The sequence below is a fragment of the Panicum virgatum genome, chromosome 5K (assembly GCF_016808335.1).
Source record: "Panicum virgatum strain AP13 chromosome 5K, P.virgatum_v5, whole genome shotgun sequence".
Classification (NCBI taxonomy): domain Eukaryota; kingdom Viridiplantae; phylum Streptophyta; class Magnoliopsida; order Poales; family Poaceae; genus Panicum; species Panicum virgatum.
Window position 1 is genome coordinate 55,650,736 of NC_053140.1, and position 15,639 is coordinate 55,666,374.

General features: G+C 50.2%; 4 protein-coding genes and 1 non-coding gene across 5 annotated transcripts; 2 read left to right on the top strand and 3 right to left on the bottom strand.

Annotated features, from left to right (window-relative positions):
- Positions 1–353: 353 nt before the first annotated feature.
- Positions 354–3,549, bottom strand: LOC120708757 (protein ABHD11-like). Its single transcript, XM_039994155.1, has 5 exons — positions 3,143–3,549; positions 2,736–2,974; positions 1,885–1,997; positions 1,132–1,272; positions 354–926 (listed from the first exon to the last, which is right to left on the bottom strand). Exons 1-5 carry the CDS (start codon positions 3,417–3,419, stop codon positions 665–667), a joined length of 1,032 nt encoding a protein of 343 aa, XP_039850089.1. The 5' UTR covers positions 3,420–3,549; the 3' UTR covers positions 354–664.
- Positions 3,550–3,558: 9 nt separating this feature from the next.
- Positions 3,559–3,638, bottom strand: TRNAL-UAG. The gene has a single exon. It is a non-coding gene; the product is annotated as a tRNA-Leu (tRNA).
- A 91-nt stretch (positions 3,639–3,729) lies between these two features.
- LOC120708758 lies at positions 3,730–4,875 on the top strand. Its single transcript, XM_039994156.1, has 3 exons — positions 3,730–4,189; positions 4,313–4,366; positions 4,464–4,875. The coding sequence occupies exons 1-3, from the start codon at positions 3,908–3,910 to the stop codon at positions 4,695–4,697; spliced, it is 570 nt and encodes a 189-aa protein (XP_039850090.1). The 5' UTR covers positions 3,730–3,907; the 3' UTR covers positions 4,698–4,875.
- LOC120708756 (sorting nexin 1-like) lies at positions 4,853–8,662 on the bottom strand. Its single transcript, XM_039994154.1, has 11 exons — positions 8,516–8,662; positions 8,267–8,416; positions 7,483–7,618; positions 7,218–7,351; positions 6,764–6,835; positions 6,462–6,621; positions 6,024–6,157; positions 5,852–5,920; positions 5,697–5,776; positions 5,408–5,468; positions 4,853–5,326 (listed from the first exon to the last, which is right to left on the bottom strand). Exons 1-11 carry the CDS (start codon positions 8,525–8,527, stop codon positions 5,117–5,119), a joined length of 1,218 nt encoding a protein of 405 aa, XP_039850088.1. The 5' UTR covers positions 8,528–8,662; the 3' UTR covers positions 4,853–5,116.
- A 230-nt stretch (positions 8,663–8,892) lies between these two features.
- LOC120708759 (proline-rich receptor-like protein kinase PERK10) lies at positions 8,893–9,913 on the top strand. The gene has a single exon (XM_039994157.1). It carries the CDS (start codon positions 9,003–9,005, stop codon positions 9,645–9,647), a length of 645 nt encoding a protein of 214 aa, XP_039850091.1. The 5' UTR covers positions 8,893–9,002; the 3' UTR covers positions 9,648–9,913.
- The last annotated feature ends 5,726 nt before the right edge of the window (positions 9,914–15,639 follow it).

Below are 15,639 nucleotides of genomic sequence, written 5' to 3' on the forward strand. Positions count from 1 at the left end.
GTGAAGCGCAACGCTCGTATTTTCAACCATACAGAAGCGCCCTTCTTTCGTGGTGACAATAAAAATTAGAGATGAAACCGCAATGTGGATTGTGGCGGGCGCGAAGCACCTAGCACACCTTATTAGTAGAGTGTGAGTCCACTTGTGTGTTTTTAGCACTCGCGTTTTTTCTGGCTTTGTGCTAATCTCTGTACAGTGTTAAGCCTCTTGGCTTTCCTTCTTATTAATACAATAGGCAGCTCTCCTGCCGATTCCGTTTAAAAAAAAAAGACTAGTCTCTGCCACTCAAATGCTGGACCTGAAATTCTGAATGGCAACGTGATTCTTAATTCAAATTCTGAATGGCAACGTGATTCTTAATTCAAATTCTGAATTACAACGCAATTCTTAATTTAAATTTAAAGGTACGCAACTCTCCTGCGTGTTCAAGAAAAACATGACAACACGCTTGCCTTACATCTGTGCAACTCTCCTGCGTGTTCAAGAAAATGTTCTAAATTTCCTCTATTATTGACAGAAGGTGCAAGCGTGTTGTCAGAAAAAGAAAGAAAAGAAAAATGCAAGGAGCTCTCATTCGGTAACAAAGTGAGAGAAGAAATGCTACCCCTCCGGTCATCCAACTTGACACGTCATGCTATGTGAAGTTTCCAGTTGAAAATATTGCTCAATGTGTAACAGCTGACAGGAAGTTGGGCGCCATGATCTCAAGTAGTCCCTTGGGGTTGTCCACATGAACCCAATGGCCAGAGTTGGGTAAAACGTGGAGTGACACCTTCCCTGCATCAGGCTTGGACTCCCTCCTCTTTGCCAATGCTTTTAGCCTTTGAACATCATCAGGGGCCCATCGGTCGCTGCGCTCTGCTTGTACTATTGCAATCTCCAAATCCTTAGGTGGATGCTCCAGCAGTTCCCAGTAGCTCTTTTCCCTGAAAATGAACAACAATTCAACTCAGCAATATGATTTAGAGCAGAGTATAGGCCTGCCTGATGTTATTGTTCATGTCTACAGGAAATTCTTGACCCTTATGCATAATACACACAGTTACATGAGAACTTCACTAGCTTAGGTGGATGAGGAAGATGACAGGAAAGGAGTCTAGTCGTTAGCAGTAAATATAAACCAAAACTTACCTGTAAGAATTAAACATGTCTATGGCAGCTTGAAGATCGGAAGCCCAGGTCACATCATCATTGTCGTTCTTTAAGTTGGTGCCAATCCATTCTGAAAGAGACTTTGAAAATCCAAGGCTGAGCATGTGGTCGACAACCCACCTGGTGGCACACAACAATCAAGTAGCATTAAGGATGCGAACACATGTAAATCATTTAACATGTGCAGTTCCAGAGGCTGTTCATGCTAAACATCCAGACATGTCCAAAATATTTCCAATCCTTGAACAGTAGGGTTGCTTGCCTGATTGAATAGTACAGAAAAATATCGGCACTTCAAGCATCAACATATTTCAAGTTTTTAATGGATTATAGTTCTGCTAGACTGTCACTCAGATTGATTATAGATTTTATGAAGCACCAGAACATAGACTGCTAGAATTTACATTTCCCTTAATACAAACCATTATCACTTATAAAAATCAACAAATATATCATCCAGGACACCTGAATGTTTAAGTTGATAAGCTTGCAATTGAACTACCCAGATTACGCATCCGCGGACATCTTCTCTCCACACAGTTATAGCCTATGGTTTTACAATATTGTAGTTATGCATCATACTCCCAGTTTCACAATTTATTCTTCATTGGTTTCATTATTCTCTCTAAGCTTGTGTTGTTAAGAGTCTAAGTCTGTATCCATGTTGCTACATAAATGCATCAAGTAGCAGGAATGACTAAATCCCAGCAAGGGAAGGGATAGAGATCGTACTTGCGTGATGGAAGTGAAGAAGGAAGACTCGCTAGCGTTTGCAAAACCCTTTCAACTTCACCATCACTGTTATCAGTTACTACTTGTCCAGGGACAGAATCTAGGACCCAGAGCTGTTCTGCATCAAAGGAAAATATAACAATATAACATAGTGACAAATCATCTCATCTTATCCAGTATTATGAACTGTAGGCTTGAACAATTGCAAACACAATCCCACAATAAAGAACTTGCTTACAGAAATGAATCATAACATGAAATTCACTGCGTTCGGCAGGCTGGAGTTGGAGGCTGGAGTTGGAGTGGTGTGAGAGAAAAATACTATTGGGCTGGTTGGACCTGGAGCTGGTGGCTGGAGTGGTGTGAGAGAAAAATACTGTTGGACTGGAGCTGGAGCTGGCTGCCGAACACAGTGATTGTCTGCAACAGTAGTACATTCATGACAGACGAGCAAAGAAAGTGTCGTAACCACTCTTTGATCTAGATTAAAATTCCAAGTACACGAATCCAAAGAAATGTGCTTAGGCTTAGGGGGTGTTTGGATCCAAGTGCTAATGCCCTAAAGTGCTACAGTTTAGCACTATCCTATCCAAATGGGAGTGCTAATGGGGTGGGCTAAACTCTAACCAAGACTTTATATTTTTGCTAGCACTCAACTTTAGCCCATCCAAACAGGCCCTTAGCCTACAGGAGCATGAAATTCCAGTTTCTACCTCAGTTTAGTTATCTCATTGTTGCTAGTTAACCACTGTGAGCTGCTATTTCCAATTAGGAAATCAAAACAATATGTAAGGATTGCAGTAGAACAATTGTAGAACAACCTGTGCCGAAACTAACAATAACTCTCGCACCTGTTTGGGAAGAACAGCCGATTCTCCATACACACCACGCGAGCAGCTCTCTGCAAAATCTAGCGCGACCTTTCCACCCATAGAGTGACCCACAACAACATCCGGCCATGTCCAACCACAAGCTTTCACCAAATCAGCAAGGTCCTTCGCGGCAGTCGACATGTTGTGGGGCGGGCCGAACCCCTTAATCCCGGCCGACCTGCCATGGTTCCTCAAATCCACGAGAACCATCCTCCACTCTGCACACGAATGCGCACGCAACGCCATACAATTCAGCTGTACAACTTCCTGTCCTTCAGCAGAAATCTCTAAACTATATATGGACATCACGTGCACTATAGATAGCAATGGAAATTAGGGGAACTTAATGTGCTCATTGCATCAAAAAAATTGCGACCAGCTTATACCGTCTGAAGGGGAGCGGTTATGGAGTTCGGAGGCGAGTGCGCGCGAGAAGGAGCGCCAGTTGCGGCCGGAGCCGAGGAGGCCGTGGAGGACGAAGGCGGTGGCGGTGGGCGGCTTCTCGGGCGACAGCTGGATCTCGTCGAAGGCGAGGGTTTCGGTCTGGTGGGGGGCGTCCGAGTGGACGGGCGAGGAGAGGAGGAAGCGCCACGGAGAACACCCGGAGGAGGACGAGAGGAGGCGTGAACGGAGAGAGGACGAGGCTCGGAGAGACGCCACCATGGCCGATTGCTTCGCGGGAGCCCTGGCCAAGGCCCGGACGCCGATTGGAAGCAGCGATGTGGCCGATGGTTGGGGAAGGCTTCCAGAGTTCAGGCAGCCCAAAAAAATAGGGAAAATTAAGAAAAAGGGAAAACATTGTTGACAGCTGTGGGATTTGAACCCACGCCCTTTCGGACCAGAGCCTAAATCTGGCGCCTTAGACCACTCGGCCAACCTGTCACTTGATGGTACAGAACCTCTTAGAATATTTAAATCCTGTAATTAATGGACCAGGAACAGCGACCGCCGTGTTGAGCGGACCACACACCTCGATCTCGTGAGGACGAGCAGCTCGCTTCAGACATCAGCTTATCTCTTCGTGTCCTCACGAATGAACACGCTCCTGCTGCTGCTCTCCTTCGCCTTGCTTGCTGTCCTGAATGTCCATTTGACTTGGACCCTCCCCACTCCCCAGCTCAGAGCTTTTGTACACACAACTGCAAGGGAAGATGTTGCTGACCCGTCTGCCCAGGCCCAGCTCTTCCTTTTCGTCGACGGCGCTGCAGAAGCATGCGTGCACCGGCAAGCCCCTCTTCCGCGGCGCCGGGTGCTGGAAGAAGCGTGAGAGGCTCCTCGGCTTCCAAGCCATAGTGGCCGTCAAACCGCCGTGCGCCGCGGCAGGGAAGGGCGGCATTGTCCCGGCCGGTGACGACGACGACGGGGTCAGCCTCGGCACGGTGAGGCTGCCCGGCAACATCGACATCGCTCGCTTCGAGAGCTTACTCTTTCAGGTCAGCGTTCCTGCCTCGGAAGGCAACAAACGGCAATGCATCGAGGCCATCGAATGGTGCTTCGACATGGCTGAAACTCTGAAACTGATCGTGTTCTGAATTCTGATTTTGTTTTACTGGCAGTGGGGAAACAGCCTCTGCCAAGGCGCCAACCTGCCGCTTCCGGTGCCTCTCAAGGTAGGAAAAAAAAATAGAGAAATTTTGATATGACCCGTTGGTTCGTTGCTCGAGATTTCTTCACCTGATGGAAGACTTCCGTTTCGTGTGCAATCAGGTGGACAAGGTCGAGGGCGGGATCAGACTAGGGTTCATCGCAGTGGAGGACGGCGCGACGCAGACGCTGGTTTACATCGATTGCCTGGTTTCTCAGGCTCCGGACGGCACCGGTCTGGTATTCCAAGCCATCAGGAACGGTCCTATGAAGGACAAGGAGCCACCTGGAGAGCCCAGGATCATGAGAAGCCTCCTTGAGGCTCTCCAAAAGTCTATTCAGATTGCGCGAATTTGACAATGTAAATAAATGGCACACGATTAAGAGCTGCAATCCCCTCCTCTGTAATTACTGAGAGCCCATTGAATCCTGTTATTCTAGTTCTCTCTTGAGTACTCAAAGAAACTGAAGCTATATGTTACTTTGAGAAAGTTATAGTAAAGAGCACCATGGTCCAGTCGATCTTCATCATTAACTATCATTATTACGAGATTCCAGTAGTTCTGTCAAATTGTCAACTGATCAAAGAAAAGAAGACGGTTACACATACTCAACAGGAAGAAATGATGTCTGACTGAATCTAATAGCTGTATCATCTCCAAACATCACTTTTAAGTATACAGGAATCAGTGTCAAAACAGGCCGGGAAAAACAGCCTAAAACTCAACCTAGTGTGAATCCCTATCCCAAACATCACGAGGAAACATGAATCACACTTATGATGTCGAACAAGCTTCCAGCTTTGGGAGGACGCTGCGCCACGCATCAGCAATGTCTTTGGCTAGCTTAGCCTGCCCTTTGGCAAATTCATGGAATGCAAGTCCGATATCAGCTGTTTTTTCCTCCTGGAAACGAGCGTGTTCTTCATTCATTAGTCTAACTATGTGTTCAAACTTCTTTGTAGCCTCCTCGCTGTCTGCTTTCAACTGTAAGAACAACAAGACATCAGCGAACAAGAACTGTAAACTTCATCCATAACAAGAATTCCTCTATGAAAATCAACTTGCCTCTCTAAACTCTGATTCTGCTTCGGCATACTTCTCGGGGTTCATGAATTTCAATTTTTCACTGCAGTGGAAACAGCATTAGAAAGCTCTCAATTGTAACCATGGGATCAGCTTTATATTAACAGATAAGGCTCCGTTTTTGGTTATCAGGACCCTGATTGATACATTGCAAACTAGAATGTATAGAAACATGTAAGGCCACTGGATCAGCATATTTGTTCCTGATTAGTTAACATTGTTCAAGACTGGAAAGGAAAAAAAAAAGATAACAAGAGTCCGCAACACATACAGGTTAAGCTCTTTATACTTCCTCTCCTGATCCAAATCAAAGTGCTGCCTGAAAGCATTGGCTCGATCCATCATAGTGGCCTGCTTGAACCCAATTTAGTTAAAAAAAATTCAATGTTACAAGATTGATGCATATGCCAAGATAAAGATCCTCACTTTTATTGATTGGACGGCACGGACATAATCTTTCAATGGTTCTTCAAAGTTAAAGAGAAGGTTGTCTGCCTACAATAATAGCATCTCAGCGTCGTTAGGTCCCAGAAACATATATTGTTAAAAATGGCATTTAGCACTAATAAGCAGTACTATGTCAGAGTATAATGGTTACCTCTCTTTGCAGTTTTATTGACAACATCTCTGACTTTGAACCAACTTCAGAAAACACCTTTTCCATCACATCTCCTTCACAAGCACCTAAAAGCTTGATCGCCTTTCCGAACTCCGCCAAAGATTGCCCAAGTTCTGATAAATGAAATTCAGGATTGTGTAACTCATCTCGCTATCCGGGTAAACAAAATTTCACACCCAAAAAAAGAAAAATGAGATCTTATTCTGGATGCATGTTCATGTGCCTTGTGATATCCCACTCCATGTCAATTGTTTTTTTTTTCAAAAAGAAACTAAATCTAGAACAAGCATAATTTTTTAATTACTGAAATTGCATTGTTTAATTTGTTCAAACCAGTCTCACAATGAAAAAAAATCTGCAAACTTGCCAGGTATTTTATAAGTATGAGAAACTGAATAAACAGATCAATTGATATACCTCTGTGTCTTTTCACAAGACGGTATGCTTGTTTCTGTGCCTCTGCTAAATGATTTTCTAGCTCAAATATGTAATTTTTAAGCTTCTCATATTCAGGAGTAGATTCCTCCACCGGCTTTTCTTTTCCCAGAACAACATCACTAACTTTTGACTGTACATCCTAAATGAAAATGGAGACACGATTGTTAATCAGTAAATGTAATGTCAATACTGGGAGGGATGGAGGGAGGTCGGAATAATGCTATTTATAATCCTGCAAATAAGTAGCATGAATGTCTCACTGGACATACGAGACACAGTACCTTAAACATCTGTAAGAAATCTGCTGGTTTCTTAAAAATGCCAGTCTCATAAGACCTTGCCCTATCCATTTTCTGCTTCATGCAAAGGAAAAAGAAACATGAGCAGAAGATCAAAACCAACAATAAATTATTTAGTCACAAGAATGAGATATATGTAAGCATGGAGTTATGGATATAGAAAGATATAAGACAAGTAGACAACCAACAAGAGAGCACGAGCCCTGCAAGCTACAAGGATGCAAGAGACTATTATAGAGTATGAAGTTGAACAATTAAACAATCAGACCTTCACAACCTATGGTATCTGACTGACTTATTTATTTATATTCTGGAGGAAATTTCAGCATGAAATCAAGCAAAATGATCAGTGGACATTTCCCTAAAATAGTACAATACTTTGTTTCAAGAACTATGGTTTATGAAAAGAAACTTAACTAAAACACAATCTAATTACCTCTTCATCAGCCTGCAAAAATACCCTCAAGACTTCACTTTGCTTGAGTTCAGGGTGTGAAGCTATCCTGTTCACGAATAAGTCCAGAGCTTGACGCCGCAATTCAATGAACTCCTTGCTAAAACGAAATTTCTCTGATAGCAAAGAATTAAAAAGCCCAGTAATCAACACACAAGTCATTAGCACAATTGTTCAGCAATCCAGAGACTTCTTGTCCCAAAAGATTAAAAAACATTGTTACGAAAATCATAATTTGGGATCTTACCAACAGCATTCTTCTCTGGAAGGGGAGGTATAAAAATGCCTTTGTACTTCTCAGCAAGCCTATCATGCAACCATTCAAAATCACTATAGCGACGAATAACAATTTTCTCTGGTCCCTCAAATTCAGGCAAGTTGGTCTACAGAAACAAAATTGTGGCAAATCAACTAGTGTTGGATGTCAAAAAAGTGCACAGTTGTTAGCAGTTCTTTACAAGTTTACCATGCAATTTGAGCAATACATCATTAAATTGCTTAGATGGAAGATTGCATTTAGTTACTGTTTCGATTTATTATTAAACTCAAATGCCCATTTTTCACAATTCGAACTTACAGCCACCTTTAAAGTCATAACACTAGTGCCTTCATACTGTCCTGATGCTACATAGTTTGTTCTTCTAGCCCGCTGATTTCAAAGTTCAGAAACACAGTTCAATTCTCCACTGTTTTCTTCCTCCAGTAAATACTTTACTGATAGCTCTACTGGTTACATGATATCTATCGAACACTTTACTTAAATCTAGATGGACAGAATGAGCTTCAATTAATACTGGATGAAAACTGATATTAGTTCCAGATCTATATAAGGAAGTCATAACCCAAATTTAGAATTCACTGATCCAGCTCTTATGCTGCAACACAAACTGTGCAAAAAATAGCTCTAAAATTAGGCAACTCGCACGAGTATAAGCAAAACATTAACTCGAAGAGCATGTTGCAAAATCAATCACTAAACCAGGAGCAACTGACGACTTCGCGGTTTGGTAGCCGAGACCACACCAGATTACCTTGGTGATGACGCGGTAGGAGATGTAGGCCTGCACGCCGGTGCCCATCTTGACGGGATCCGTGACGGAGATCGAAAGGAACGGCGCCACCGCCGCCGCCGCCGCCCCCGGCCCCGCCGGCGACCGCGGGCTCTGCGACGGGCTCCTCTCCTGCCAGAGCCCCCATAGACAGATTCAGCGCCAATTAGCAGCCGTGCGAATCAATGGTGAGAAGCGCGGCAGGAGAAGCGGGGCGGCTCTTGTGGTTACCGGCGAGATCATGGCGAGCTTCGCGGGGAAGCCTCCTCCCTTCCCTGGTGCGGCACGGCGAAGCGACGGGAAGAAGAGGACGACTTCGGAAGAAAAGGAAAACGATTTTTTCTTTTTTTTCTCCGATTCGATTCGATTTTCCGTGGGGTACTTTTTGTCCAGATGGTTTGTTACGGGATTACGGGCTTTGGATTTTTTTTTTTTAGGGTAGATTACGGGCTTTGGATGGGTTGGATCGGTATTCTCTGGACTCAGCTCGGCCCGAGCCCATCTTCAGGACTGGGCTCAAGAGTGGCTCGTCCAAACGGCCCACGGCCCACCGTCTTCTCCCCCCCTTTCCAAAGGGCTTGCTCCGCCACGGACTTGTGGACCCCAAGTCTGCATCGGCATTCGGCACGCCTGCCATTCATTACTCGCCGATCACCTGCGCTCTCGCCGCCGTCTCGCCACCTCCCACCAGTGACGTGACGTCTCGCTCAGCTCAACCATGGAGCGCGCGCGCGTCAGGAGCTCCCCCAGCGCCGAGCGCTTCCTCGGCTCCTTCCTTACCCCCACAGCCGCCGGCGACCAGTCCGCCTCCGCTGCCTTCGAGCTCGACGAGGACGACCTCTTCTCCGCAGGATCCGGCTCGCCCGAGCCGCCGCAGCCGGTGAGGCGCCCGCTCATCCTATCCTCCGTGCGCCCCGCAAACCCTAGCCCTCTCCCCCGTCTCCGCAGCCCGCCGGAGGGCATCCTGGACGCCCTACCCGAGCGCCGCCGCTCGCCGCCTCGATCCTCTTCATCGACATCGCCGTCCCCCGCTGCCCCTCCCCGCATGATCCCCGCCGTCCCCCGCCCGGCGCCGGCGCCGGCGCCGCATGTGGCGCGGTCTCTGCCGGTCAATGTCCCTGCGGCGCGGTTGCATAAGCCGCCCAAGGTGATGGGTGGAAAGACTTTACGGTTTCCCCTCTCCTCCCTGGATGAGGACGACGAGGAGATGCTGCCGCCGCATGAGATGGTGGCGCGCGCGCGGGCACGGGAGTCGCCGATGACGACGTTCTCAGTGCTGGAAGGAGCCGGGCGCACGCTCAAGGGACGGGACCTCCGCCAGGTACGCAATGCAGTCTGGCGGAAGACTGGATTCCTCGACTGACCCGTGCCATTTGCACTGGCCAGTAGCCTTAAGATAGATTCAAGTGATTGATTTTATATGTCTGGACATCTTGTTGTGTACATTATTGATTGATGATTGGGTGTTAATTTTAGTCACACCTGAAAAACGTATCTGTTCTATTAGTACTTTTAAACTTTCGATTCAGGCAGTTAAGTTGCCGGTATTGGGATATTTGGTTTGGCTTCAGATCAATGTGTATCATGCGTGCCTCTGTGGAGTAATTTACTGCAAAAATAAGGTGTTAATTTTTAGCTGAGTTCAACATTTATTTACTAGAGGTGTCAGTTTGTGTAAATTGGTGGTGGTGTTGTGGTAGGGGAGCAAAGAGCATTGGTTCAATTTTACTGATGCTTTCCTTATGCTGGTCATTAGTTCTTAACTTACTATAACCCCTCTACATCCTGGTTCTTCTTTGAATTCTAATCTTTCTAACGAAGTTGTAACCTTAGGGTGTGAAGATTTTGTAGATGAGTAGGTTCGTGTGTGTATCATATAGGTGGGGGTTAATCTGGATAGTATCTTGTTTTACGTTTTTGCTTAAGTCAGTTTTTCAGGCTGGATCTAACTTATTCGTACACATATTGACATATATGAAAATTATGTTTGGAAGCTATTTCTTTAATGTGGTCCAGACTTGAATTCAGTGAACACGAATGATTTCATCAATTCTTGTAGTTTAGGACCTACGGAGTACTGCATACTGTTTATTTCTATTGAACAACAGAGTCAAAAGTCAAAATGTTTGTCCTCTATTGGTTTTTGCTTTGCCTTATAACTTGTTCAGTCACTTATAAGTCGATCACACAAGTTTCCCTCTGGATTGTGAGGACAAAAATGCTAAATGGAACGCTGTGCAGGGTCATAGTTTGTAATATGATTGAGCGAGTGCCATAGTGGTAATCAACAAAAAGAGTGTTGTGGAATAAGTGGAATACCTTTTTCCGGTCTATTTCTGAGATTCTGAATATTTCGAGGCAATCATGGACTGGGTGCTGAAATGGTTATTGTCGGTACCCTGTAACAGGGATACCCACTCTTACTGCAGCAAGGCAGGACCCGCGTAGTTATCCGTAGCTGCGCGGGAAAGACGGAGTAGCCAGGCCCCACAGGCCAGGCTTTTCCCTCACCAGGCCAGGCTTTTCCCTCACCACACCAACGGCCCCGGACCGTTCCCCGCCTGAGGATGGGTCCGGTGACGCCACGTGTCTCTAAGGAAGGGAAGCTCCGGGCTGACCGCCGAGGCCGCGGACCCCCAGAGGGGTCCGGGACCTCCTGCGCCCGTCCGGACTCCCCCCACCGTGTAGGGGTCCGGAGCCGCCACGTGTCCCGGAGACGCGGGATCGTGCGCGAGTCTTCCGCAGGAAGACTCGCTCACCTGCCGCATTTAATGTGGTGGACAAGGCGTGCTCTGCCGCCGCGGTACGCAAGACAGCCTTGTCAGGCCTCGCTGAGCACCGCGTATTACCAAGGAGCACAGTGCAGCCGCCTGTACCGCACCCGCGCAGAGCCCGCCTGCAGCATTAAATGGATATGACAGCACGACACTTTTCCATCATGCCGCCTACGCCGCAAGCTACACCACCCGCTTAAGCAGTGTGGCGAGCGGTGCCGCTAGCTACGACAGGCCCGACCTGACAAGACAACGCCAGGACATGATGGACGAAGGGCTCCGGGAGCAGGCGAGGGAATCCAAGAGAGAGATCTCCTTTGCCTGCGACGCCATAATGTAGGAACAAGTACGTTATTTTATACTGCATCGTTGGACCCACCTGTCGGGGATCCAACAGCTGTGTACGCACCCCCTTGAGATATAAAAGGGAGGCGCTCGCTGTGCACAGGACAATCCAGACTGACTCAAGCTCTCGCAACCTTCTCACTCTCGTGGGAAGGCAATACAACACACAGTGGACGTAGGGTATTACGCTCCGGCGGCCCGAACCACTCTAAATCCTGCTGTGTTCCTCGTGTTCTTGAGTGAGACCGATCTAAGACTAGCTACCCCCTGAGTATACACCCTCTGGGCTAGGGCGGGTGCCTTCTGCCACCCGGCTGTGGTTTGCAGCACCACGACATTTGGCGCGCCAGGTAGGGGCATCAGCTGGTCGCAGTTCATCTTTTCTTCGTCCCCATGGTTCGCGTGGACGACGTGGAGATGACAGAGGGTGTGGCATCCTCCACGCCACATGCCTCTCGCGTTCCTGCTCCAGGGGCAACTGTGACTGTGGAGCAGCCACCACTGGCGGCGGCGCTCGCTGCTCGCCGGCAAGAGTCAGGGCGCCCATCAAGGGCCCCCTCACAGGCTGCGAGCGGCGGAGCGCTGGCAGCGGCTAGGGAGTTGCTTCGCAACCCCCCCCGGCTGAGGCAGCCTCGCCAGACGCCCTGAAGCAGTGGCGGGACGATGTCGACCGTCTCCTCCACCTGGCTCAGGCCTCCCCCAGTTCTGCAAAGACTGGGCAACGACCTCCGCCTGGCAACGCGGTGGTACCTTACCACCAGCGTCAGGGCGGTGCGTCGGCATCTGTGCGCTCCCCTACCGTGAGGGGTGCACGAACAGAAGACTTGCGGGCGGAGCTCAACCGCCGGCGCGCGGGGGAGGATGCCCGCATCGCTGTCGAGAGGGCGCGAGTGCGCCGTCTCAACATTGAGGGACGCAACCTCAATGTTGATCTGGACGCGGCGGCACCCAGGCCTCCGGTGAACGCCCAGATTCAGTCAGGCGCACCGGTGGCCGGGGTGGGCTGTGCTGCACTTGCGGAGCACCTCCGCGCCGTGGCGTGACCACCCAAGTTCCGCCCCCACCTGTCGGAAAAGTACGACGGTACTACTAACCCGTCAGAATTCCTGCAGGTGTATGTTACCGCCATCACAGCGGCTGGTGGTAACGGCGCCGTAATGGCAAGCTACTTTCATGTAGCCTTGTCTGGGCCAGCCCGGACCTGGCTCATGAATCTCACACGTGGGACGATCCAGTCCTGGGAAGAGCTCTGTGCGAGGTTCACAGCGAACTTCGCCAGCGCCTACCAGCAGCATGGTGTGGAGGCACACCTTCACGCCATGAGGCAAAAACCCGGGGAAACGCTTCGGGCCTTCATCTCGCGCTTCACCAAGGTACGGGGGACCATTCCTCGTATCTCAGATGCATATATTATTACTGCTTTCCGCCAGGGGGTACGTGATGAGAAGATGCTAGAGAAGCTGGCGACGCACGAGGTGGAAAGCGTCACTACGCTTTTCTCCCTGGCAGACAAGTGTGCCAGGGCCGCTGAGGGCCGTGCATGGCACTCAGCCCCCCAAGACGGAGACACCAAGGATGGTGGCTCCAGTGCTACCACTCCGGGCGGTGGCAAGAAGAAGAAGAAGAACCGGGGTCGCAAGGAGCCGCATTCTGGCGGACCAGTCGTTGCAGCAGCAGCGCCAGCAGCGGCGCCAGCTGCGGCGGCAGCGGCTGGAGGCCAGAATGCACACGGCAAACGCCCTCGCCCGCAAGGTGGAAGCGGAGGTTCATGCCCAGTGCATCCCACCGCTCGCCACAGCGCCGCTGACTGCCGCGAGATCCAAAAGCTCGCGAAGCGGGTCAGTGGGCGGCGTGAGCAGTCCTCTAAGGATGGCTCATCCCCTCCTCGCCAGCGGGCCGGCAAGGAGAAGGCCTCTGACAGCGGGGCCGCGGCCGGGGAGAAGGAGCTGGGGTACCAATCCCCCGCTCGAGAGCTGAAGGGCGTCTATCACGACGACGACTCCGGTTCCGACAACGGCGACCGCCGCAAGAAGCTGTACATAATGTATGGCGGGAGCTGGGAGCTCGTCTCCCGGCGGGACGTGAAGACCCTTTGCCGGGAGGTCCTTTCGGTGAAGCCGGGGGTCCCGAGGGCGCCGCCGCACCAGAGGTGGATGAACACCATCTCTTTCGGGCCATCCGACTGCTCGGAGAATATGGCCGGAGCTGGTGTGCTACCTTTAGTCACCGCTCCTGTCATATCCAACGTGAGGCTCTACCACGTGCTGATTGACGGTGGGGCTGGCCTCAACGTCATCAGTTATGCAGCGTTTAAGCAGCTGCAGATCCCAGAGTCCAAGCTGACTCCGTCTCGCCCATTCTCCGGAGTGGGCCCACACCCGGTGTTCCCTCTGGGGAGCATCACATTGCCGGTCACGTTCGGGACCGAGGAGAACTTCCGCACAGAGAGCGTCATGTTCGATGTTGCGGAGGTGAACCTCCCGTTCAACGCCATCATTGGCCGACCGGCACTCTACCGCTTCATGGCCATTGCCCACTATGGGTATTTGGTCTTGAAGATGCCTTCCCCTGCCGGAGTCCTCACCGTGCAGGGTGACCGCACCGCTGCCGTCGCTGCAGTTGAGAGACTGCATACTCTGGCGGCAGAGGCTGCACGCTCCGAGGAGGATCCGTCCACCTCGTAACCCAGGGCGCCTGCAAAGGCTCCCAAGGTCCAACCATCTGATCCGGACCAAGTTCCCGTGAAGACGGTACAGATTGGAGCAGACTCCACCAGGACCACCCGCATCGCGGGGAACCTGGAGGAGAAATAGGAAGACGCGCTCATCGCTTTCCTCCGGGCAAATGTCGACGTGTTCGCCTGGGAACCGTCACAGATGCCCGGGATCCCCAGGGAAGTGATCGAGCACAATTTGAGGATCTACCCCGACGCCACGCCGGTGCGCCAGAAGCCTCGGAAGCAGTCCGTGGAGCGGCAGAACTTCATCCGCGAAGAAGTCCGTAAGCTCCTACACGCCGGCTTCGTCGAGGAGGTCCACCACCCCGAGTGGTTGGCCAATCCGGTCGTCGTCCCAAAGGCCAATGGGAAGCTTCGGATGTGCATCGACTACACCAGCCTCAACAAGGCATGTCCAAGAGACCCCTATCCTCTTCCGCGTATCGATCAGATCGTGGACTCCACCTCCGGGTGTGACCTTTTGTCTTTCCTAGATGCATACTCTGGTTTCCACCAGATTCAGATGTGTAGAGAGGATAGGAAGCATACTGCCTTTGTAACAGTAGATGGGCTTTATTGCTACATTGTCATGCCGTATGGTCTAAGGAATGCCTTACCCACGTTTGTACGAGCTATGAACAAAACCTTCTGTAATCTAATTAGAGATATTGTTAAGGTTTATGTCGATGACATTGTGGTCAAGACTAAGGTAGGGTCAACACTAGTCGAGGACCTGTCCCTCGTCTTCGACCGTCTTCGCTCCACGCGCACGAAGCTGAACCCAAAGAAGTGCATCTTCGGCGTCTCAGCAGGGAAGCTGCTGGGTTTCCTGGTCTCGCATCGAGGCATCGAGGCAAACCCAGCCAAGATCAAGACGATCGAAGCAATGAGGCCTCCTGGCCGCATCAAGGACGTCCAGAAGCTTACTGGATCTCTCGCTGCTCTTAGCCGCTTCATATCGAGGCTGGCCGAGAGGGCCATTCCCTTCTTCAAGCTATTGAGGAGGTCCGGTCCATTTTCTTGGACCGAAGAGGCTGAACAGGCCTTCCAGGAGCTGAAGCAGCACCTCACCTCGCTGCCAGTATTGGTGGCTCCAGAACCCGGTGAGCCGTTGTTTCTGTATCTTGCTGCATCTGCGGAGGCGGTCAGCATGGTGCTGGTCGCCGAAAGGATGGAGCAAACTCGCCAGGGGAGCTCCAAGGTCCTGTTGGCCAAGGATGGTGAGCCGGACCCCGGACACAGGGGCCCGTCAGCCTCACCCCAGCTTGAAGGTCCGGATCCTGCACAGGCAGGTCCGGGGGAGCCTCATCCTAGTGGGAACCCAGAACCACTGGGAGCCCAAGGGACAGATGTGGTGGACAAGGGCGAGCCGGACCCGGGAACTAGGGTCCGGACCGTCCAGAAGCCAGTCTACTACGTCAGTGAAGTCCTCCACGAGGCAAAGGTCAGGTATCTTGAGACGCATAAGCTTATCTATGCAATACTTATTGCGTCCAGGAAACTGCGCCACTACTTTCAAG